The following is a 25267-nucleotide window of genomic DNA, read 5'->3' on the forward strand; positions in this document are numbered from 1 at the left end:
GAACACTCACCAGGCCAGACCATGTAAATAAATACATTCCTTGTTCCAACAGGCTGACGGTATCTTAGCAACAAGGGAAATACCAGATAAATATTGGTCAGGCAGTACCAGCAGAGGTAGGAAAGAAACCCACACACAACAGACACACTCTTTCCCCTGGTTAGCCCTGTGCTGGGGAAACTCACGGCCCGGACACGGAGACCCCAAGTAACCCTGGAACAATGAACTCCTGTCCTGCCAGGGGCAAGCAACTCTGTTCCTCCAGCCAGGAAGGAACTGACTCCCTTTCCAAATACTGCTCTTGCAAAGGCAACTCATCCTCTTTGGAGACAGGAACAGGAATAGAAAGAGCCCCACACCACACCCTCCGGAGGGTCCTTTATATCCCTAGGATTTTCAGCACAAGGAAAAGTCCTATTTGCTTGTTTTCACACGTCACTGCTGCTCACACCTGCATGGGAATGGCACAAACTGCTCTGTTACCCACAGGCCACTCACTCACAGGTGAGGAGAAACTTCATAGAAGCTGACGCCGCGGTACCGCTCCATGTTCTGCTTGCTGTAGATTTCCAGTTCCTTGTACGGATTCACAGACACCAGAACGGAGCCGATGTAGGTCTGGAAAAGAGGACAAAAAGCAGGGAGGTTACAGACGGTCTGGCAGCAGAGTCTGAGAGCTCAGACTTCTCTGAAGGCCAAGTGCCTGCCCTGGGGATGCTCCTGAGGAGCTTCCAAACAGGCCAAGGGTGCTGAGGCAGTGACCTCTTAGTGCTGTGAGAGTGACACTGCTGGAGTTATGCCAGACACGTTATCCTTGCTGGATCCTTGTTGGATAAACAGCACCTGCAAACGGTTTTAGTGCTTCTAACAGCAAGAATATTGGATTGTTTCTGATATACATTTAGGATCAAGTTCAACTCTGGGGTTGCTGGAAGTGAGTGAATTCATGACGTGGAAGAACGTGGTGAAAATCGGATTTTCAGTGCTGGCAAAATCTGTAAATGCCAGCAGACCTCAACGGGAGCACTGCAGGGAGTCCCTACATCTGTCAACATGACAGTATCCCAGACTAGCTCTGCCACAAGCAAAGGTCTGTGAAAGTTGACACCACCACCTCCAAAGCCAACCGCAGAGCAGAGCTGGGTATGTCTTCTGCACCAAACGCCCACATTCAGGTCAGCGATGAACACTGGTGTCTGTCACTGCTACTCACATAGATCAGGTTCTCCTTGAAGCGTTTCCGCAGGTTTTCAATGAATGCTGCCTCGCTGGTGAAGTTCTCCAGCAGGACAAAATCCTGCACCCCAACACGGTCCCGGGCGGTCAGAGCGCTCTCCATGGTCAGCCGGATGCCGTTAGCTCCTAATCCCTGCAGCCAAGAGCAGAGGAAGGTTGGGATACCTGTGGTTTTCAAGCAGCTCTCCCCATCCACAAGAACCACAATTATCCATGGACAGCCATGGATATGAGAACAATCCCACTGCTACTGTTGAAAACGCTACTCGGTGTGTACCAACACCTGATCACTTGGCTTACACCAACTGCTCTGATGGAAGACAAGACAGCATGAGGGAGAAGTTACTGCTAGATTTCCAATAACTTCAAATCAATCAATCAAACAAGCATTTGATAAAGAGAATAAATCTTGGATTTCCTTTCCCAGGCATCCTGTAGCAGGAGTGGGACTGAAATGTGTTCTCTCCACCTCTCTTATCTCATTTCACAACGGGAAGCCGTTTCGAGGTACGGAATCTTTTATGACTAATGATGATTCATCTCACAAGCAAACAGCTTCACATTGCTGACCAATTTAAAAGCTGTTACAAGACAACCAATGGGAAAATTCGGCGAAAATTTAGAAAAAAGGAGAAATGGGCATTTCTGCATCCCACGCCACTGAATTTAGACTGTGACACTAACATGCATCAAGCAACTTCTATTCCCTGACCTTCTTTTAAAGGTTACATTTTTGATGTGATGTGGGTTCAGACACAACCATCTTTGGAAAACACTCGTCTGCTGACTTCTGACTTCACTCAGCCTCACGTACTAAAACAGGGAGGGGAAATGTGCACCGAGTGGTGACTCAGTTGCTGCTTGCCCGGAAAATCTCTACACAAGAGAGAGATGATGTACAAGGCATTCAAGATGAGAGACACCACAGAAACCAGAGACAGGAGATACAACATGTTGAACCATTTGCCTCACACCTGTCTGCATTTCCTTATCATATTCTGAAATCCTTCCTACTTTGCAAACTCCTCACAGCAAGCAACCCTTCTCCTAAATGATCTCCCTAGAGCACTAATGCATTGCAGAGAATGTTGTTATATTCTGGGATGTTGCCATTGCTGGCACAAACACCACAGATGTTCCCATCTAGGAGCAATACATGGACACCCTCTCCTGCAGCAGCATCACAAACTGGGAATGCTGGACCCTCAACAGCCCCAAAACCCTACACAATGATGTAGGTGACTTTTGCTGATTCACATTGTCTGGTTTTCTTCTTTCCGCTCCTTCTCAAGATATAACAGTGGTCAGAGTACAGGGACTGACGGTGTGCAGGGAAAAAAAACAAAACCAGCCTTGGTCAGAAGAAAATTTACCTGAAGTTTTTTTAAACAGTAATAAAGGCAAGAGCTGCTGAAGTACAAATTTGGCTCTAAATGGGTGTAAATTCCCTCAGCCTGCAGTTGTTTTGACTTACCAATCATTTATTGGTAAAAGATGTTTTTGATTTGGTAAATGACTGGTAAATGCAGTTTTGCCTATTTCTACAAGTACTAACTGGCTTCCTCCTCACAAGTCCAGTGCCTGGGCAGAAGTGATTGCATGAAACCAGCAGTTTTCAGATAGGAAAATTAGTTCCTTCTGGAAATCTCAAATCCACATCCACTCTAATGGCCCAAATACCACAAAGAAACATCATTTGATTTCCTCTTTTCTTTTTTCCAATTAGTCTCATGGTCTGGAAGGCCTGAGTTCTAAGCTTGGAAAGACCCAGTCTGGGAGGGATTCACAGATACTGTCATCAAGTAATCTTTCTAAAATGCCCCAAATTTTCCAAGCTAATTCCTCCACACCTTCAGCAAAATGCTCTGTTGTTTTCTTCTACCCTCTTAGCCAAGGTGAAGAGAAAAAGGATAACCCCTGGAGAAGGAAGGTAGTGAGACAAAGGATAACACTGGCAAAAGAAAAAGAGATAAACATACAAATAAACTCTGCCTGGAAATTAGAATTCTTCTGCCAGAGTGGTGCAGCCCTGGAGCAAGTTTTGGACAAGGTAATGGGAACAAAGGCAAAACCAAAAGAAAATAACTACTTTTCAAGTGGGTAAGTTTATAACTACAGCCTTAAAACACAGCTGCCTCAAAAACGACTGAGGAGAAACTTCCACCCTCGCACAATTAATCCAAGTTTATATAATCCTAAAGACTTTCACAGAAAACGTCACTTAGCAGTTTCAGCAGCTCTTTCATCAGCCACTCCCTCAGCCCAGGACAAACTGATCCCAGCTGTCCACATCCAGGCGAGGGAAGAGCCAACCCACCCCACTGACAACACACAGAGCTGCGCTCCGGCCGCCTCCCCTGGGACAGGCATTTAAGGCCAAGTAGCTTCGGTTTCCTCCACGCTTTTGTCTTCCCATTCAACTCCAACTCTCTCTGTGAGAACAAAATAACTACCTCAAGTTTTCTTTCAGTTTGTTAAAAAGAAAAAACACACCAACCCCTCCCTCCCCCCAAAAACAACACAACTAAATGCAACTTTTGAGCAGTAATTAAATGTGACCAGGTTACCCATCGGGGGACGTGCTGCAGTCAGATTCTCCAGAATATAAACTTTACTCAGTGTTGTACCCTCCCAAGCCCAAGTTCAACGCAAATATAAACATCAGCCATAACCCACAGCTGAGCAATAGGCACTTCTCAGTGCCAGCATTTGCTCATTTGCTTTATTGCATATGTCCAAGTCTAGCACCAGCTTCAAATGTCAGTGTTAACTGTTTGACTGCCAATAACTTCAACAGATGCAATGTAAAAGGAGGTGAAAATAAATCCTTTTTGCAAAATGGAAACAGAACAGTAATGCAGAAGGAAGGAAGCAGGGAAAGAAGACACTAGTTAGGAAAAAATAATCACAGTGATGACCATATGTTCCTACTGAATGATGAGTGTGACAGTAAGGCACCGAATAAATTAAAATAACTAAAATGTTAGTTATTTTCTGTTAGCAGGCAGACACCAAATATGGTGGCTGTAAATCAGTGCTAGAAAACGCAGTCTGGGGAGTTAAATTTGTTACAGTGGGGCTAACTAACCATTAAAGCAGTTTGCCTGTGGACAGCACTGGCTCCCTTGGAGATTTCTCTGTGCCAAACCTCCCCCGGCTGACGTACAGTTCCCTTACAACATCCTCTGCCCCGTACTAGGCAAGAGATCAGCTTGGACAACTCCAAAAGCCCTGTGGCAGGGGTATGTATTCCAGATAATTACAAGAACACAGGCTGTGAGGGTCTGATTAGACCCTTCCTTGTGAAAATCAGTTTTTCTGGAAGCTGCTATGAGAGTGCAGTGGTGGACGAGCCCTCGTGACAGTGAGAACAGGCAGAGGGACCATCCCTCCTGCCCTCTGTGCAGCTGGACCCTTTGGCTTGTGCAATAAGATAGACTGGAAATCTGACAGGCATTAAAACTCAGATTGATTTTTTTTTTAAATTGCTTTAATTCAGGTCATTTTCCCACACTGGTTCCACATGTAATCGCTCGCAGTGGCCACAGATATGGTGATGGGGAACCACAGTGGAGTCAGGGATGAGCAAGAATTCAGCTGCAAGGCCAGTTCCTGCTGTCTTTCAGTGCTTGTGAAACGACCACCTCAGAGGCAGGTCAGGTGCAGCCTAGAGCTCAGCACCAAACTGAATATGTCCCCTCCTCTGGGCTTTGCTGCCTCCCTGGCACCAGCTTACACAATGACCTGCCTCTAACCCAAACTAATGCAACTCACTAAATCAGCAAAACAAGGACCAGGAAAAGAGAAGCTGGTGGTTTTCTGTCCAGGCTGTGAGTTGAATCACCTTACAGTGGGATTGGGTGAGTATCAGACCCAGGGAAAGGAGGAAAGGGAGCACAGGTGCCCACTGACAGTAAGTTATCTAGGTCAGCTCCACCACGTGCAGCTGAGCCCGGACTAAAGGGATCAAAAGGAGGCCCAGGCTGAGGATCCCAAGCATTGCAGGATGGATACACAGTGCTAATGCCACACCCAGCACAGGCTGCAAACAGTGAATTGCAAAAATCTTAGCAATCTCCATGTGATCTTGGTGCCTGTGGGCTTAGGAGTGCCCGTGCCTTCCCTCAAACTCGCTTTTCATCCCGCGCTAAACCCGCTGTCCTGCTGGTCACTCCTACCCGAGAGTGCACAAGCTGACTCTTGCCACCACATTTCTCAAACCCACCCCATGGTACCGTTTCAAAGGACTCATTCCCACACTATTTTAACCCACTCTTTGCTTTTAATCTCTTCTCCAGAGCCGTCAGCACAACAGTGGCTCCCGGCCAGGAAGGGAAAAGCCGTCACTCCCGAATGGTGGGGACCAGGCCAGTGCAATTACCAACAGGGTACTACTTCCACAGGCCTCTTCCCTCCCTGTGATTAAATTTTGGGAAAGACTTTCCGCTGGTGTAAATTGGTGCTGCTGAATGCAGCCTGCAGAGCCAGGTTTACATTGGCTGAGGTTCCAGCCTTTCTTTGTATTCATACAAGAGTCAACAAGACCAGAAAATACCTCTGAGCTCCTGGGAGTACAAAACCACTCAAGACTGTACCAAAGAGTTTCCTAAACTGAACTAGTAAATCGCTGACATGGTATTGTGAAGGTGTAAACACATATTTTTCTTTTAAACTAAATGCCAAAGTATGATAAAGTTTTTCCTCTGCTTAGGACTTGGAGAGCTCATACACCTCAACAATGAAAAACAGGACCTTTTGCTCTGCACAACAAAATCCCAAGTATCCGAGTCAGCCAGCCTGAGGACACTGGGGAAATTTTCTTGTGTGCTGGAAGATGGAGGGTAACTCTGCCATGAGCACAGGGCTTCAGGGCTGATGTGAACAGAGCAAGAAGTTCCCCCTGGCTTTGTCCATCAGCTGGTCCATGGCCATGGAACATCCTCATTCCCAGAGGGGTACCTGGGTAGTCCATGTTGGCACAGCAATTCCAGACACACAAGTGCTGCTGACCACTGAGAGAACAGGCAGCACCTGGAGCATCAGCAACTCCCTCTCCTTCCTGGAGCATCCGTGAGTGATGCACATGAAAACACCTGGAGTTCTCAAAGTGAATGGTTTTGGATGGAGCAGGGAAACTCCATAATTAGAAAGAAAAGTCCCAAAGTAAACAGGATTTCTGCTTCGACATCTAAAAATGTATTTTTTAATATTTTCTATTGGCAATGTATTTTTACAGGTTAGATTGTATCCATTTAGGAGACTTGCACTTAAATAACCACAGGAACCGGGTGCCATATGGAAAGAGGCACCTTTATCTTGGTATCAAGTGAAAGATGATTGATCTGCAGGTTCCAGAAATAGTTACAAAGCCGGGAACGGAAGAACAGGCAAGAACCAAATGTGAGTGGGAAGGGAAATTCAGATTAGATTCTGGAAGACAATACAAGTCTGAACCAAGAACGAACTCCTTGTGGGGAGGTGGCAGTTAAAAAACATTTGTCTCCTGGATAGTCTGACATTCTTCACTGTCATGCCAAAGCTGCAGGAAGGAAAGAAAATTCCTTTGATTTCTACTCCACTTTACAGTCCGGGAAAGGGTTTGGACACGGCCTGGGCTAGACAGCAGAGCAGACAGAAATCAACTCTTTTATCCAGGGCCTCAATTCCCGAGGTGCAGAATGGGATAGCTCCCCTTTCCCTCTGCATGGAAAAAGCAATAATGAAAACAACGGAGGTGGACCGGAACCAAGGGATCTTAGTCAAGCACTTGTCTGCCAGCGAGTCCCTGACAGACTGAAGTGCAGCCACTTAGGACCCTCCTTCCTCCTGCCACACTGAAAATCAGCTGCACATTTTGGACACAACCAACTCTGTTAGTCAACAGCTGGGTGGGGAAGAAGGTTCCCAGATAGGCAGCTCCAGCTCTCCCATAAAAATCCTCTGCAACCAACCACATGGATTTGTCTGCCCGTTCTGAAGCCACCTGAGCTGAGCTAATTATTTATATGACACATGTTTGGCTTGTTTAGTTGGAAAAATTAAATAACAGAAGGAAATGTTTTATTTTGCTTTTTAACTGATTTCCCAGAAGACAGCCTGAGAAAATCAGAACTGTCAGAGGGATTGGGATCAAAACCAGGTAATGACTCTGATAACACAGACCAGCAGAGTTAAAGGAAACAACTTTAACTTGCAAAAAAAGTTACCATGTCAGCAGCTGCCACTCAAGGACCATTTATAGCAGAATAACATTTTAGTTTTGCTTGTTTTAGAGCAATACATCACCAACAATGGAATGTCTGGAGTCAGGGAGCACTTGCCATGCTCAGAACCTGGTTCTCCCTCCCTGATACTTCCCTTCCCATCCTAAACCAGATGTTGGAAGGATTTAACTACGGGATACACCATTCAAAAATTGTATTAAAGAAATAGAAATGCTACATCCTTGACTAATTCTTGTAATTATTTTGAAGTCCTCCATATTTTAAGTAGGGACAAATTGAAACACTTTAAAACCTAAAATAATTGGAAATACAGGGGAAGCCAGTTTATTCTGCTCTCACAAAGATTTGTTATATCCTCAATAGCAAACTACCTCAAAGTTAAAGTTCTGCCTCCCTCACTTTCCAACCTACAGAGTCATTTAATCTCTCACCCTAAAATGCAAAGCAGAATAAGAAATATGAGCAATGGATCACATTGTGGGAATCATTTTAAGTATTTATCAAATGCAGGTAGGACGTGGGGAGTTACAACCATGAATGTAAAATTTAATCTTTAGAAAAACAGTAATGGTGGGTGCAGATGTTGCTGTAATTAATTGTGACTCAATACATTAATCAATGACACTTGACATCTGCAAGATTTAGAATAGTAAGAATCCATCTAAGGAGCTCCAATGGAAATTAAAAGTGCAAATTATAATGGGCCAGAAACAAAACAAAGCCACAGAGATATGCATGGTAAGCAGGTGATATCATTTGTCCAATGTTAATAACATAATTATATTTTCTACATTTTACTTTGCAGGGGGATAAGGTAGGAAGAGAAGCAATTAGCAGTGAAAAGGAAAAGGTAGTTGTAAGAACTGATTTGAAGGAGAGGAAAAATGTTTACCTCTAAGAGGGGAAAGGTTGATATTTCAATCAACAGGCTAAATATAAAACAGCAGTACGAAAAATGAACGAGGGCAAACCAGAAAGATCACCGGGGCTGGAAAAGCAAATACACTGAATTTCTATATTTAGGGAGCTGACATTTTTGCTCCTGAGCAGAGGACACAAGCTGCTGCTGGTTACAAGATGCTGCTGCTGACAGTTTGCTTGGCAGTACTACCTGTGACCACAGGCCTGTGCATCCCACAGCAGCTTCAGAAGACAAACAGCATCAAAACAAAAAAAAAAAAAAGGCAAAAAAATGCAAAACCTCAGCTTGTTGCCCTTGCAAGTGAGTTTTGATGCTGATCAGAGTGAGCAGGTGAGTGGGGGCAGCAACTCAGATGCTATCCCACAGATAAGAGCCAAGGGATGGACGTGCCCCTTGCAGCAATGGGGTACCCCCTGCACCCCCGTTCTCTGCTCCGGTCACTGCCGCACTTGGTCCCTCACTGCCCACACCACAGGGCTCACCCTGTCACTCTTGCAGCACTCTGCCCTCCCCCCTTCCCTACTGGATTCCACACACCCCACACAACCATTTCAGACCACGATGTCTTTCAAAGACAGTAAAACTTTCCAAACAGAACAAGCACTCCCGTGCATTCCCGGGGCACGTGAAGGGCACTTCCACACCCACATGTTCCCTCGGAGAACATCAAGCACCACCCCAGACAACACCTCTGCCTATCACACTCTCACCTATCACATCTGACAACCTTTCTCCATGCCCACAGCTGTATGAAGGTTTCCTGCCTCCAGCATCCCCCTTGCCAATAGAAATCCAAGCACAGGCCTCTCAATCCCTGTCATCTCCACCTCTGGATGTGCTGTTGTATGGAGGGACTCAGCAGGTCCTCCAACAGCTCTGTCCCCTTCCCTTCATCACTAAGACCCTTTCTCAGGTGGTGGTCAACACCAGACTATGCAGGAAAACATGCAAGGATCTCTGGATAGAGCAGGTATGAGATATTCCAGCCCCATGCTAACTCACCTTCAACAGAGAATTGCTTAAATCTACAGACGTGACGCTTTCAATCCTTCTCTTCCTAAATTTGGTAAGTTTACCAATTAAAGCCTTGAGCAGGCAAAAAGTCCACACACTTTTTTGTAACATTCCCTCATTCTTGACCTCAACATCTTCCACAGTCAGTGAATTCCGTGGCCCAATTATACATTGTATGAAAATAATCTTTGCATCTCTTTGGCAACTTTTAACTTAACTGAATGTCCCTCTTCCTAAGCTACAACACAGAAAAGGGAACTCACAAGCTGCTTTCTCTGTGGCACTGCTGGATGTGTGGGTTTTTTTCCTCCTCTCCTACTCATCTCTTTTTCCAGGTAACAATGCTAGTCCTCCCAATCTTTTGCCACAAATTCATTTTCCCAAGCTCCCGAGGTTGTCCTGCTGCAGCAGATGCAGTGCACAGAGCCAGGCGTTCTGGTTGCTGCTAAAACATGGACAAAGTTTTCCTAAAGTAAATTCCTGGAGGAACTGAGCAGCAGCGAGTCCTTAAGCAGGTACTTCCTGCCATTCCCTAGGATGGCAGTGACAGAGACAGAAGCCCAGGTCCCTGGGCAGGGCAGGAGCAGAGCCCAACCCCAGGACGGCACCTTCCCATCCTCATACCCCTTCCACCCAAGAAAAAGCTCCACCCTTTCTTCTCTCCTAGCTAAGAGCACAACTTTCCCCCTCTCTTCCCACTTTCTCAACTCTCACCTTGGCTTCCTCCTCCAAGCAGGTATTTCCTGGCACTTTTAATCCCATTTCACCTCCTTTCACATACCTTTCCAGTGAAGGGGTCTTTTGCAAAGCAGGCTGAAGCATTTCACTTACATCCTGAAACCCCAAAAACGTATCTCCCCCTTCTTCTCAGAGCAGATACACATCTGAAAGCTGTGAAGCCACCAGAAGAGTTAAATAAATCTTACCCCGCCTCTGAACTTCATTTTTGCCTCCTGCAGCTCCTGCAGCACTTGCAGACACTTAGTTTACGCTGCTGCAAAAAGCAGCAATCTGAGGACAAGTTCTCTCTTCTGTCAGTTGCCTTTTTTTTTTTTTTCATGACATTTTCGGTGCAGTCAGAACTCCCTCCCTCCCACCAGCTCCTACTGGAGCATCCTGGAGAGGGCGTTTTCCAAGGAGAAGGCGAAGAACTCTCCTCCCCTCCCAACGAGGAGAGACCGACGTGCACAGACCGTGAGAGGCAGTCCAAGAGAAGTCAGCTGTGCTCTGCCTGCGGAGTTCCCGCTGCCCAATGACAGGGAAAAACGGAAAGAAAAGTAATCACAGGCGCTGGAAAACCTGGTGCAGAGCCCAGCACACAGACCACGGCAAACAGACAGGATATGCTCCGGTACAGCAAGTCATTGTACTGAAACAGCAGCATGGAGAGGGCTCCCCACCCCACCCCCAACTCACCCCAACCACAGTAAAACCCCTGGACTTAAAATTATACTTGTAATCACCCTCTCAGCAAATCAAAGGATCACAAAGCATCCAGGGGTAGGATGTAGTTTGCCTTGTCGGCCCTTGTAAGGGCTTAGAATCACAGAATGGTTTGGTTTGGAAGGAACATTAAAGATCACCTCATTCCAATTCCCTGCCATGGGCAGGGACACCTTCCACCAGACCAGGTTGCTCCAGGGCCTGTCCAGCCTGGCTTTAGCATAATGGCTCAGCAGTAATTTATTCCAGATAAATTTTGAGGCATCCACCCCCAAAAACCACACGCTGTGTATGGAGGTCCTTGAGGTCCCCATCTCAAAATAACCTGCATTACCAAGTAAGACCCTTCTCGTAGGACACACTCCAGCCACTGCTGCCCTCAGTCCCCAGCCCTTGCAAACACAGGCAGCACATTTTGCTGTCTCTGAGCCCATCAGTTTGGTCTCACACAAAATTACTTATGGCCACAGCTACACCAAGAGTGTGAAAAACCCCACCCCACCCCTTCAGAGATATGAGCATTCTGACAAAAATACTGTACATACAACCTTTGCTAGCATTAGGTGGAAAGTGAAATAACAAGAGACAATGGACATAAGCTGGAAGAAGGGAAATTCCAGTGAGTTATTGGGAAATCTTTTTCCCAGTGAATGCTGTCAAATACTGGAATAGGGGGCCCAGGAAGTTGTGAAACTCCATCCTTGGAGATATTTAAGACTCAACCAGACAATGCCTGAGCAACCTGATCTAAACTGGCTCTGCTTGGAAGTGGGGTTGGACCAGAGGTCTCCACAGGTCCCTTCCAACCTAAAATTATTCTATGATTCTATTAATTATTTTGTTCCTCAATGGACTAAGCTATGTAGTCATAGTAAAATGAATTAAAAGTCTAGCAAATAAAGCTATAGATCTGTTACAAAGCCCAGCCAAAGGGTACCACCCTTCAGGTGTTCCAGGTAGTTCACATTATGGGCTGTCAGGCAGATTCTCTAACCATTGAACAGGCAGAGCCATGAAATCATTCTCAAGTTTAACTGCTGATGTTTCATGACTGGCACCACCTGCAGTCAGCTCTGCTTAAAAGGGGTTTTGTTTGTTTGCTTGTTTGTTCTCCTTCTTATCAAAATGCATCCTGTTCAAGTTCTGTTACAGAAAGGGTAAAGTCGAGCTCTAAACTAAAAAGACTTAAAGCAAAAAGCTAAAAAGCTTCCAAGCAAAGCACTACAAGGCCCTGCACGGCCACTACTCACACAGGAGGCTATTTAAAACCGAGCACACGTAGCAGATGTTGTCAGTGGTTGGGTGCAGCACTCCCCTCTAATTAGCTCTGGCCCAAGGCATCGATCCCAGAGATCCCACACTGCTGCCGTGGGTGTCATCTGGCACAGGCAGAATGTGCCAAGGATTTGTGATGGAGTTTGGCTTCTGGGAGCGCTGGGGAGCCACCAGCTCCTCTGCCCTCACCACACTCCATTTTGAAAATCCTTCGCAGGACCTCTCAGTGCTTGCACAACAACAGTTTGGCAGGATTTTTATTCACTTATCATCAATCAGTTGGGTGAGTTATTAACAGAGGCAGCCTCAGGACACATTTCAGAGGTGGGTTTAGCTTTGGTCTGTCAGAACACTGAAGGAAATGGATAATAATACTCCAAGCCCATCTAAGTGCAGGAGCACAGGTAAGATCAAAGGCAATACAAGCTGTATTTCCCAAACTGAGCCACATCAGCCATTACTGAATCATAATGGTGAGCCCTGAGCCAGGAGTTTTCCAGGTATAATTAAAGCTGTGGCCTGGTGGCTCTAAAACTTCAGGAGGAGAATGTCAGTGCTCCACCATCACTCCTCAAATCCATCTAGTTGTAGCCAAACAGTCAGTAAAAGTCCTGTTGCAATTTTAAGTATTAGCAGAGTTATCTTCATGTAAGCAACTTCCTTTCCCCTAGTTTACATCTCCTAACACTTCTCAGAACACATCACTGAAATGCCACATAAGAAAAGAATATACAACAGCCCAATATTTAGAAGTACATTTTTTACACAGTTCCCTTGGCTTTTTTTTTTAAATGCAGGAAAACCCTTTTATTTATTTATTCACTGGCAAGACCTTTACTCAAAATGCTTTTTTCTGCAGTCAAACCACTGCCCAGCTTTTGTTGGCGAGGAAAACACTCCTCCATGTGGGTTAGCCTAAATTAGGAGGGGAAAAAAATAGTTGGAAAGCAGAGATAACCAGCATAATTTTACTTTAAAAGATCTTGATCCTGGATTATTAAGGTGATAAAACTAGACTCTTCCTTTCCAGCAGCAGAGCCCAGCCCTTGTCTGTGATTTCTGCTGAGGATGGCTGGCAAGGTCTGGATCACTACAACAGGCAACTACAGGCAGAGGTATGAATCAAGTTTTCCAGGCCTCACCAGTTAGAAGTGACTCATATAAACCCTGGATTAGAGCACTGGGATTGCTCTGCTCGGTGCTGATAAGCAGCTGATTCCCTGCATACAATTCCACATTCAAAGCAAGGGGACTGGAAACCTTTCCTGTCAGCCCTGCTCCGACAGGCTCCCAGAGCCGAGCGGGACTTGCTGAGCTACACCCACAAGCAGTGGCTCTGCTGACAAATAAAACAAGAGTTTGGCCTCATGAAACCAACATCAACAAACCAGTCTTTCCCTGTGCTGTGCAGATTGCACTGCACAATAGAACTCTGGAGGTACAAGATGCTGGTTTGGGTTCACGCTACTCAAAAATCAGCGTGGATCACATCTACATTATTCCAAAAGCAAAAGATGTCAAGTTCATCTTTCAGCCTTTTTTTTCTGGATTTTTATAATATTCATTATTTCTGCCTTGCAAAAGAACTACAGAATCACACGCATTCCATAATTAGAAAGCACTTGGCAAAGATACCATGGGAAAGAAACCACCCTAAACAGGCCAGGAATTCGAGAGCCCTTCCTCTCACAGGTCAGAGGAACATCTTCACCAAAAAATAGAAACTTAACCTGTCACCCACGTCCTGCTGTCCAGATTACACTGATCCAAAACTGATTAAAATGCCTCACATTCCTAAGACACCCTATAGAAGAAACTGAAGGTTCTGAAGGACATGTATCCCACTGCTTAGGAAAAAAGCCCTGTTCCAGCAAAGGATGAACATGTGACTGCAGGATAACTGGGTAAATCAATGCCCTGCCAAAGAGCCAATGCTAAATATTGTAACAGCCTTGATAACAAGGCAGAACCTCCTCCCCATATCATTAGTTCTGCTAAGAATTGTCTGGATTCTACCCTGTTTTTATCTGGATTAATGCATCTCCTCTTTCCCCACCTGGACAGCAGCCAGCTGTGCTCCAAACAAGTGGTCAGGAACACAAGTTTGAACACAGGACATTGGTCCCTGGAGAGACAACATTCCTGGCCAGTTATGAAACCGCACACCTAGAAAGGTTAAATCAAAAGTCCATTATACTCACTCAAAAGGTGTTTCAAGATGGTGAAAGTTCCTTAATTTTACTGCAAACTTCATGACTGAATTCTCCGATTCTGTGTGACTGTGTTTGCAGGATTACAGACAAAACCTTAAAAACACGTGAGGTGTGGCCAAAAGGGTTCAAAAACCAGAAGACAAAGAATATTTAGATTATTATTTTGGATTCTAATTTATGCTTTTATAATGCCTAAAACTGTCAATACTGGTTTTGTTTGTTCCAAGAAGCTTCGGCAGTGAGAACACGAAACGTCTTTTCTTCCCAAGCACACTCACAAATAAATAACAAAAAAGGAATATTACAAAAAATGAAGATGGAGATGCACACCTCTCCTTGGATTCCTACGTTTTCTCTGCGAGGGCTGTTCACTGTTTTGATGCTCCTGGTGATGGATGTGTTTGAGAAGCAGCAGATTAAAAAGCACATACGCAGGGCTCGTATTTAGTTATGGCTCTCGCACACACACAATAATTCTGGGTCTGTGACGTGAGCGAAAACAGAAACTGGGTTAATCTAACAAATTAAGATAAATTTTCCTTGTTGCTGCTTTCTGCTGAACCAGTGAAACAGAAAGGGATGACTGGCTTTGACAGTGACCATCAGAACAAAGTCCCACTTTATAATTACCAGATGCCCTTAATGTGATGCCAGTTTGTCTCATGCCTGTGGCTGCTCCTGCTCACGCGTGTTACGTCGGTGTTTTATGGGGCTGGGAGACCGGTCACCTCTTCAGCTGATTTTACAAACACACTCTGCCCATCCTGATTCCAACAGTAATTGTTGCACTAACTTCAACAGCAAAGTTTAAAAACAACAGTTAATTCCCTCTGATTGCTCTGCCCGTGCTTTGATAGGATCATTTTAAGCAGCTCCCCTGCAGTGTCTGTGGCAAGAGCACCAAGAGCAGCTCGGAGGGAGCTGTTAATACAAACAGCCTGACTCAGTTCAGCTCATGTGCATTCCTCCCGACTGACTTTCCAAACAGTCACTCCCAGTGGCAGGACCTACATCTTCCTTTTAAGGGGAAAAAATGTTTTCACAGGAAAAATTAAGTGTTCAAAGCCTGTGCATATCTCTGTGCTTTCAGTGACCAATCTCGCCTTTCAAAACACGTTCTCGTTGCACGCAGAACAAAACCTTCTCCCTCCTTAATTAAAAGCTGTTCCTTGTTTTTAACACAGCCACTGGCTCTCTCCCATCCCTGGCACACTCAGGTGAAATATCCTAGCACACCACTTTTCACACAAAGCAACACGAAAAGAGAATTGGTTTTCCAAAGCATCAGACAAGGAAACCTGATGAAATAAAGATGATATAAAAAGATGATATAAAAGAACAGGGACCATACAAGCTGTAGACAACACTTTACAGCTCACACTGACAGTTCCTATTCCTTCTCATTTCTTTTCCTGCATTTCTGAAAAGAGGCTTAGTGTTAGAAAGGGCTTAAGACTGGAAAGCATATCATAACAAAAACTTCTTGTTCCATGCACACTAGATAAGGAAAGAGTGAACACTGGTGCTTTGCCTGCATGTTAGATGGAGGAAACAGGATTTCCCTCTGCTACTCCCTGAGCAAGATCCCAAGGAAATGTTTCTAATAATAGGAAATTACTATATAAGGCCAGATCAGCACTAAACTGTTTGCAGTCTGGAAGAGAAGGATGGACAGGAGTGTTGAGGAGGGACAGAAGGGGCAGAGCAGGGCTCCTCACACAGGGTGACCCAGGGCTCCCCTCCACAGAGAGGGACAGCATTTAACCTGTGACTCCTCTGCTGAGCAGAGTCCTCTCCCACAGCCCAAAATAGAAACTAAATGTACAAATTAGAGCTGCTGTGTCCTTATGTCCTTCTTCTGTCGTGCCCTTGCTTTTTTTCACGGCACAAAAAAGACAGACTTTTAAATCTACAAAACAACACCTGCAAAGCAAGGCTGAGCACGTCTCTGACACGGAAAGGGCAGGAAAAGACACAGCCACATCCTGAAGCACGACATGGGCAGTGCTAATGCAGAAGGCAGGCTGACAGCTCCCCTTCCTGGGCAAGAGATCCAAGGGGCACAATGGTTTGCTGCTGCATTTTGTGAACTGGACAGTTTTAAACTGTGAAGATATTGGGCACCTGTGGAAAGAGCCATTCAGCTTCATTTTCCAAGCATTCCCATAGAACTGTAGGCGTTCATGTCTTGCAGGCCAACAGTTTCAGCAGCAAAGAGTTGCAGAGAGCAGCTGTGAATGTCCCAGCAGGCTGCCAAGAGGGACCTGTGTTGAGCTGTAGCTCCAACACACACTTTCACCATCCCTTCAGCAAAACCTGCAAGCCCAGTTAGGACAGACAGACTTTCCTCCTTCTTATACAAATGAAAGGGAGTTCCTACAACGATGCTCACAAAGGCCTGGTTTGGATAAAGTGATGGAACTGGAATGTTTCCCTGTGATCACCAGCAAGGGGTATCTTTCCATCTCTGCTTTGTCTTTGGAAAAGGCCAGGAGCTCTGAGCTCCCAGTGCAGGGACACTTGCTGAGCAAACACAGTCTGACACAGTCCCAGAGCTGCCACGGAAACGAGCACAATATAAATTGCTAGACAGATTTATCACCCAGACTTTTTTTTTTTTTCCCCTGACAGCAAGAGATGTTTATGACAAAATGTACAAACAATTTTGTATGTGTAGCCCTGCTACATCCTACGTCTGTCTCCAAACACAGCTCCTAGTGGAACGTGAGGACAAATCCCAGCCAACATTTTCCTGTCAGCTGGTGAGACCTCCTTGAGCTGCAATGGTCACTTTGCCACAGCAAAGTCAGGCTGAGAGCCTTAAAAAGACAGCCCAGGCTGCCCTTATGAAAGGCTCATTGATGAGACAGTAAAGCAGAGTCTGACAGCAGAACACTCACAGCCCCCAGGAGAGCACGGCTGAGATTTCCAATTCCCTCCACTGTTCCACAGGATTGCTCCAGTGTAACCAGGCTCTCAGGTATGTTCTTCACACCTGGCCCTTGTCCCCATAATACCTGGCCAAAAAAGGGTGTGCACTCAAGGGTGTGTTAAGCTTTCCAGGGCATGTAGCAATTCTGTGCCAAGAGGATGTTTCACGTTGGACTTATCTTTAGGGACATCTTGATTTCTGAAGATTTTTAAACTGACCTTTAATTTTTGTCCTGCTAAAGACTTCACATCCTTGACTGCACAACGAGAGGGGAAAACAAGTGCAGGCAACAGGCAGGTTTTTTTTCAGAACCAGTAAAAACAAACGGTTGTGACTCTTGGAGAAAAACAACTACAAGAAAGCGCTTATATCAAATACTCTTATGCCTCTGGTCTCATGTAACAGTCGCTCCATAACAATTATAAAGCAATTCAGAAAGATGGCCTGTGCTGGTATGGCTTGTGGTCAGTGGCATCTGAAAGTTAAATTTAGAAAAAAACATTTTTGGGAACTAGCTCCCTGTGGATTTAAGTCAGTACGAAGTCTCAGCTTTAAGCCTGGACCTAAAGACTGTTGCCTTCTCTATTTATTTTTCATCCCAACTCCAAGGATGCAGTCACTAAGTTGTTTGTTTAGTTTCAAAATCTGCTCCAGGAGAAATAAGTTATTTGTCTTGGCTCTAAAAAGTGAGAAGAATTGCAGGTATGAGACTGGCAGCCTGAAAACAGAGTTCAACCACTCCTACTGATGTATTGTCAGGATCCCAAGTCTCCCCTGTGCCATCACTGATGATTGCAACATTCTCCTCTAAATATAGGAATTGTCTGTTTAGAACTGCTGACACTAAAACAGTAAGTTTAAGTTACTTTAATTTCTTTAGTGGGTTAAATCCGAAACCTAGGGAAGGCCACCTGAATGACATTATTCTTAACTGTGCCAACACACATCATTTTACAGAGCTCCAAATACCCAATTTACCTACTATATCAGATTGCTTTATAGGAAACAACTAAATTTGACTGACTTGTCCTATGCTGCCCTTTTTTCTTTTAATGGACAACTTTCAGCAATGCAGTTTTGCATTAAAACAAACTACACCCAGACCCAGATCATTGGTACTGTGAAAAAAAGTTTAAAAAGGAAATACCTCCCTCCAAAATAGCCAAATGAACTTGTTTCTTTTAGTCAATGTGAAGCTTTTCCTTTTCACCAGGACTGAATAAAGCTATTGTGAACTCCTAGTTTATTGCCAAACCCATGAATTTTCTATTATATGGAGACTGGAACAGAGGTAATATCTAGATTTTATGAGGATATTCAAGCTTCCAATGTCAGAAAAATAAAGGTCAAATGATTCATACTTTCCTGAAAAGCATGGGAAAGAGGATCACATATGGAACATATTTCCTTAAATTCTGAGAGTTTTTTATGAAATAGTTTGTACATGAGTGATGCCCCAAAAACTAACTAATCCTAATCCTGTTACTGTAATAGCCAAATCCCTAGTATGGAGAGTTTATAGTAGGATGAAGATGTACATATCATAATTTCTGTGATATTTCAGTGTAATCTGTACCCGAAATTCAGGGAAATGGTGCTACGAGCAATTTTTTGTATTGGTACAATTGCATCTCTCATAGGTTGTTCCATGTAATATCTATAGGTTCCTTAAGAAACAGCAATCTGCAAGTATTCTTGCAACACTCCATCCTGATGCCAGGAGTTGGTGATACCTGGGAGTAACAAGTTCTTATTTTCCTTCTGGGTGTGACCCTTTTTTAATGCAAACGTAGCAGTGCTGTAAGCAAACTACAAGTTACTAAGTAGAGGCAAGTCCTGTGAGTCCAGAAAAAAAGGCATTTTCAATGCTTTAAACATTCAAACAAGTGGAGCAGTTTTTAATTTGATGATTTATAAGTGAAGAGTTTACAGGCACAGTTTGTACTTCCACCACTTTTTTCTTTTTGACTCTGTCCCAAACTGACTTTACTGGCCTGAGGCCCAAGGCAGGCAGTTATTTTGGGACAGTGAAAAGTTATAAATAAATTCTAATAAAACTATTAGGGGCACACATGATACTGAACTTCTTTCAAACCCTTCTTTGTAAGGGAACAAAGAGCATTTTACATTTATTGTGATGGCATGAGTCCCCTATGAAAAGTTTAAGGGGCGAGTTTCATCAACAGTCTGGAGTAAAACTAGATCATGAACCCAAAATAAATATATTCAGCGATCTAAAGAAGTTCCAGATCATGCTAAAAGAAAGGGGCTGAGCAGTTTCCAAAAGCAGAGGAGAGGGAAGCAGGCAGGCAGTGCAGCCTTGGCCCTGGCAGCGTGTCAGGCTCCAGGGCTGGCGACCGCCTGGAGCACGTGGGCAGATGATATTGCAGCTGATGTCTGAGCTGCTTCCCTTTCCCCTGCCTGTCCTGCTGCTGCTGAAAAGGAGGGGAAAAGCCACCAGATGAAGGGTATTGTGTGAGGTAATCTCCTTCTGACTGCTCTGACAGCACCCCAAAGAGCCCACAGCGAACAGTCTTCAACGCTTTTGTGAAGACATTTTTACCCTAAAATAGATATATCATCACTTAACAGTACACAGGGAATGATGAGTTGCCATCACGTTGGCAAAAATATTCCAGGCTGCCTGGAAAATACAGCCAGCATTTCAGAAGGATATCCCACATCCACCTGCATCAGCTGGTACTCATCAAACAATCCAGAATATTGTTTTCCAACAGTTTAAAAATGTATATTCCTATTGAATCAAAACTACATTAAATCAAATTTTTTTTTTAAAGTAAAAGAAGTAGTAATCACATTGATGTTAATAAATAAATAAATAAACCACTGGCTTGCAGCTTAGCACCCTTTGGACTGTAAGGAATAGCTCATGTCCAAGGAAGAGTTTCAGCCCCCTGCTCACTCGGGAGAACTTCCTTGTCCTTCTCATTGCATTTTCAAGACTTTCTGCATTATCAGCAACATCAACTTAATCAGAAACAAAGACACTACAGAATAATTAGGGAGTCCATCCCTTTGTGGTTCTCAGGAATGCATGTTCCACATCTGGATAAACATGGGCGATGCAGAGAATGGAAACATTCCTTCCCCAGCTGTGGTTAGGTCCAAATCCTTTTTCTTTCTCTGTCTGATTTACTCATAGTCCTGCATTGGGTGGTTCAAAACTACACAAACCCTGCTGAGGCACACTATAGGTGGTCCCAGGCCGAGGAATCTTCCTCGTGGCCCTTTACATCTACTGTTTAAGCAAAAGCTTCTGGGCTGTGATCTCCACCTCAAATGAGAGATCCTGAAGGAACTGACAGTGGTAACATTACCAGAAACACCAACTGTCCCACAGCATCCTGTTCTCCATCAGAAGATGAGGACTGGCACCCTTAAGAGTCAGAGACAGGAAAGCATCCACTTGTGCTGATGCAGATAAAGAGCACATCCTCAAAAAGGCAGAAGGTATTGAGTAGGTGGGAGTCCTTTCCACATAAGGGCACATCCTGCTAGAAATGCACAGATTTGGAGATCTCATGGAAATTGCATATCTTTAGATCTTCTCTTCTGGTGGTGTGTGAGGAGCCAGGACCACAACAGGAACTGTCAGAAGGCCTATCCCACTGGGAAGGAAACACTTTCTTTCCTCTGATTTGACAGGTATATTTTCTGTAGGTCCCCTTGGGGAGAGCAAGTGCTGCAGGACCGCGACAGAACCTGAGATCTAACCTTAAAGAAGTGTCCAAGAGTCTCAAGAATAGGTACTTCACATACAAAAGCCAACACATGGTATCAAACCCTATAATGTAAGAAATACGTACAAACCACAGACAGCAGGTTCCTTTGCTTAAATGTTCTGTTCTAACTCATATTGCCAGGGCAGCATCGTTCTCTGTTACAGCTACAACATGAGCCCAGCCTTCATCACTCCACAACAATGAGAGAAGCTGCAAAAAGCTGAGAGCTCATCCACTATGCAGGGCAAGCCCTAGATTATCCCTGCCTTGCTGAGGTCAGTGCAAGCTCTGCCATCACCTTCACTTGTGTTGGAGTGCACCTGTGGCAAGAAAACAGGTTAAGCTCTCTTATAACACCTAAAGAAAAGCACCAGAACTTGAGGGTTTGTTTCAGGAGCTGTTGTTTGTACGGCTGAAGTAGAAGAAGAGAGACACAGGGAAGCTCATCACTGTAAATTATTGATCCGCCGCTTTCTAGACACTGAAACTGGTAATTAAACAAATGGTAAAAAGATACTTCATCAATTATAGAGGTGTCACTTTAAATTACACTTGCTCCAGGATGAATAAAACACAGTGGTTAAATGCTTTGGGTACTTCATGAGGCTTCTTGTTCAAAATCCTCACTGCAACAACACTGACTCTAATTCTCTTATATCGCTGCTCTGGACTTCTGGGCATGTATTAACCTTGATAAAGGGATATTGGAGCTTCTGTTTCACCAATCTTTTCTCATACAATATCCAAAAAGCACAGGCCCACGGTCAGGAGAGAGCTTTAGGAGCTGAGAATAGTGGCATCCCTTTTCTGCTCAACGTGGTTAGTTACAGGGCTGTAAGTCAAGGCCCTGTGATAACAGCCCTCACCCAAAAATCAGACAAAAAAAGTTTTGTCTACTAACAGCCAGTTGTGAAATCTGTGAAGTACTGGGCAGACATTTGACACTGGTCTTATGGTTTTTAGAAACTATAGACAGGCACACACCCTCCACAACCTAAAATAACACTGGCAAGCTGCTTCTGAAGCAATATGATGATGACATCAAAGATACCCTTTTAAGCAGAAATCATGTCACAACCATAATGAATACTCAAATTTGATTTATGATAAGTTTTTATAACAGGGTGCACACCTTACTGCATCAAGCTTAAAGTTATCTCAATTTCACATGTTAAATACTTCATGTAAATGTAAAAATGTACTTGCTCTGATTCTGAAACAAAACCAGCAATCAAAGAAGAGTTTTGCCATCTTGCACTTGCTAGCACAGAATGCTCTCTAGAACCATTTTTACATCTCTGAAACAGGTTTCACTCTGGGAAAGCATTTATTGAAGGCTGAGTTCATCAACTGATTGAGATAGGTCAGGGAGTATGAATATTCCAAGTGCAGGACTGCATATGCAGCAGAAGCAGGCAGCTTAAAACACATGCTGAACAACCCGAACAGGTGGACACAGTTGGCATCCGTCAGGGAGCAGAGGCAGCAGTGAAGCAACAATGCTGGGAGGCAACATCAGGGAAACAGCAGCTGCTGGTGCAGCCAGAACAATCCTAGAAGTCAAAGAACTCGTGCTCACCGTGGAGAAGTGGGGAAGAAGTGAAGGTGGGAATCCAGGGTGGAAAGAGAGGCCAAGGTGATGAACCATAGAAATATGCTGTGGAAGCTGGAGATGGAGGCATCATCAGCTGATGGAAATGCTCCAAGTGGGAGATGAAGGCTGGACTGTAGGACTTTTGTGAAGCAAAGAACACCAGTGCTTAGGAGGGGACAAGAGAATCAAAGGTTGAGCTGACTCTTCCTACCGCTCCCCAAATAATGAGGCTGAAGCACAAGGAGAGCAAGCTCTGCTGTGGGCCCGGTGCCAACGGCTTTATGAGTTCTTCCTTGCCTGTTCTAAGGAGAGTTACACAAGGTAAGGCTTTATTCATAAGTGCCTGATGGATCCTCTGTGTGCAACAGCTCCTACCAGCAGAGCAGTGTTTGTGGGAAATGGTAGGAAGAGTGTCTAAGAGAGATAAAGCCTTTGAGTTGCAGACGAAGCTGCCAGCCCTCATTTCCAGCTTGTCAGAGCAAGTCCTTCTTGAAGTCAGCAGCCTGGAATGAAGAGAATCTGGCATTTGTGCTTGGATGTATGGCTCAGACAGCCAGGGTGGAGCGGCTGGCTTTAATCACACTTTCCACAAAGGAGGGGGGAGTGGGAGTGGCAAAGTACAGTGACTGATGGTCGTTATCTGCTATACATCCACAAATTCCTCCTCTTTGACTCTGTATTTCAAGCCTGACCTCCTTTCCTGCTTCCACTAGCCCCAAGAGGAGGAGGGGAAGGGACATAAAGAACTGGAATTTGAGAGTCCTTCACATTCTCAGGATTCCTGGTGTGTGTGACAGGCAGCACACACTTGTCTGGTGATCTGACAAATTCCACGTTCCTGTGAATTCCTGCAACAGCTGATGGGTCACAGTAGTAGGTAGGTACATGCAGGTAGCCACAAGGCTGAACCCCACTGTTCCAAAGTTCACTTATCCAAGTGCTAACCCATTACTGCCCCTGCTGCTCCACCTCACCTGCTGGGTGACAGCTGGCTGTGAAGCCTCTTTACCCAGGGTGCTGATATGGTATCAAAAAGGAGTAAAGCTCCAAAACAGTTTAATCCAGCTGCCCACTATAGCATTAGCAACAATAAAGAATTCCAGTTCAAACCACTTTTGGTTGCCTTTTACCCTCACAATGAGGCTGCAGTTCACTAAATCACACGGAGCTTCAATTCCATCTCGAAATAGCCTCTTGAAGTCTCCATTGCAGGATGGCATTCCTAAATTTTGTTTACTTGGGTGCCACTACTTGGTGGTGACAGCAACAGCAGCTACAAATTGCAGGAACCTGCATGTATGCCCAGAGTGGGCTCACAGCCCAGATCCAACCCCTCGCACGAAAGGTTTTGGCAGCAAAATTAATTCCTTCTCCCTTACCCTTCCTGCCTGTGTCGGTCACGTCATGCCCAGATAACACAGCACAGCAACCTTGTCCTGCTGCCACACACACACACCTTGTCAGAGTCCCACAGGGCCCAGAAGTCCTTTGAACCTCTACAGCTGGTGAAAAGCAGGGCAAAAGTGGGCATCCCTACATCCTCCCTCCAGCCCTCCAGTGCACTGGCTCTCCCAACCTCCCTCCACAGATGGCAACGCTCTGGGAAGGGGCAGGGGTGAATCTGCTCCAGAGAGAGCAAAACACACTGACATCAGTGCCCAACTGGACACCCCTGCCTTGGGTTTTTCTCCCCACTTTGGACCCTGGACACTCTGTGTGCTGTTTTGGCAAGAGGCAGAACAGACTCCAGCTTCTCCTGGTTCAGTGTCCAGGCGTGTGTACCCTGGTAGGATTTATCAGTGCCTCTCTCTTCCTGACCTGATCCCACATTAATGGGCACAGCAGTGCAGGCACTGCATGGGGAGGTGTTCCTGTACTTCTTAGGAGCTCTAACTGTAGGATAACTATTGGAGCTTGTGAATCCCCAATACAAGCAGTGGGGTGGAGATCGTGTATTCTGTTTGTAAATCTTAATAAAGCCAACATTTAGAAAACAACTAATTACCATTTATGTTCCAAACAGCTGGCCTAGCTCCACATCCACATGCTGTGAGGTTTTAGTGCCAATCAGCCCACACATCTGAGCACAAAAGTCCCCCAGTATGACTGCAGAACCTTCTAGCAAACTCAGACTTCTCCTCATTGACACTGACTTCAGGGATCAAAGCATGGTAGCATAAGAAGAGAACAGTTACACAAACCATCATTCCCACATCATCACATTACAGACACTTGTCCAAGGTGAAAAGAGCACAGCAAGTGTCCTCTGAGGTGCCAGAGTGCAGTCTCAGGCTGCTGTCAGTTGACCCAGGCAGCTGATATTACTGTGATACAGCTCATCCTCTGCCCCAGCTGTGCTTGTCCCGGCCCTCTCCCTCCTCTGCACTTGGACTAAGATCTGTCCAGCTCTGTGACAAGACAGTTCAAGAACTAAACAAACAGAAAACACTTTTTTCTTCATCATTGTTCTCCCAACTTTGTTTCAATTCATTCACCAAAGGGTCAAATGGATACTATTTCAGGTACAGGGCAGGGAGTGGAGAACTAAAGAAACCAATTTAAATTGGTTTGGTGGAAGGTGCCCCTGCCCATGACAGGGCAGTTGGAAAGATGATCTTTAAGGTCCCTTCCAACCTGAACCATTCCATGATTCTAAACAGAACTTCATGTC

General features: G+C 44.9%; 1 protein-coding gene across 6 annotated transcripts in view; it reads right to left on the bottom strand.

Moving 5' to 3' along the window:
• Positions 1 to 25267, bottom strand: part of MYO1C (myosin IC) — a 54928-nt gene that overhangs the window by 18452 nt on the left and 11209 nt on the right. For 5 of the 6 annotated variants that reach the window (XM_064677372.1, XM_064677371.1, XM_064677370.1 and 2 more), the window contains exons 2-3: positions 1214 to 1369; positions 503 to 618 (exon numbers count right to left, since the gene is read on the bottom strand). In XM_064677372.1, coding sequence (XP_064533442.1) covers positions 503 to 618; positions 1214 to 1369 — 272 coding nt within the window. Of the gene's footprint in view, positions 1 to 502; positions 619 to 1213; positions 1370 to 10322; positions 10565 to 25267 lie in introns of those variants that run through there. The other variant, XM_064677374.1, reaches the window with a different exon arrangement.

Source organism: Pseudopipra pipra, chromosome 21 (genome assembly GCF_036250125.1).
Source record: "Pseudopipra pipra isolate bDixPip1 chromosome 21, bDixPip1.hap1, whole genome shotgun sequence".
Classification (NCBI taxonomy): domain Eukaryota; kingdom Metazoa; phylum Chordata; class Aves; order Passeriformes; family Pipridae; genus Pseudopipra; species Pseudopipra pipra.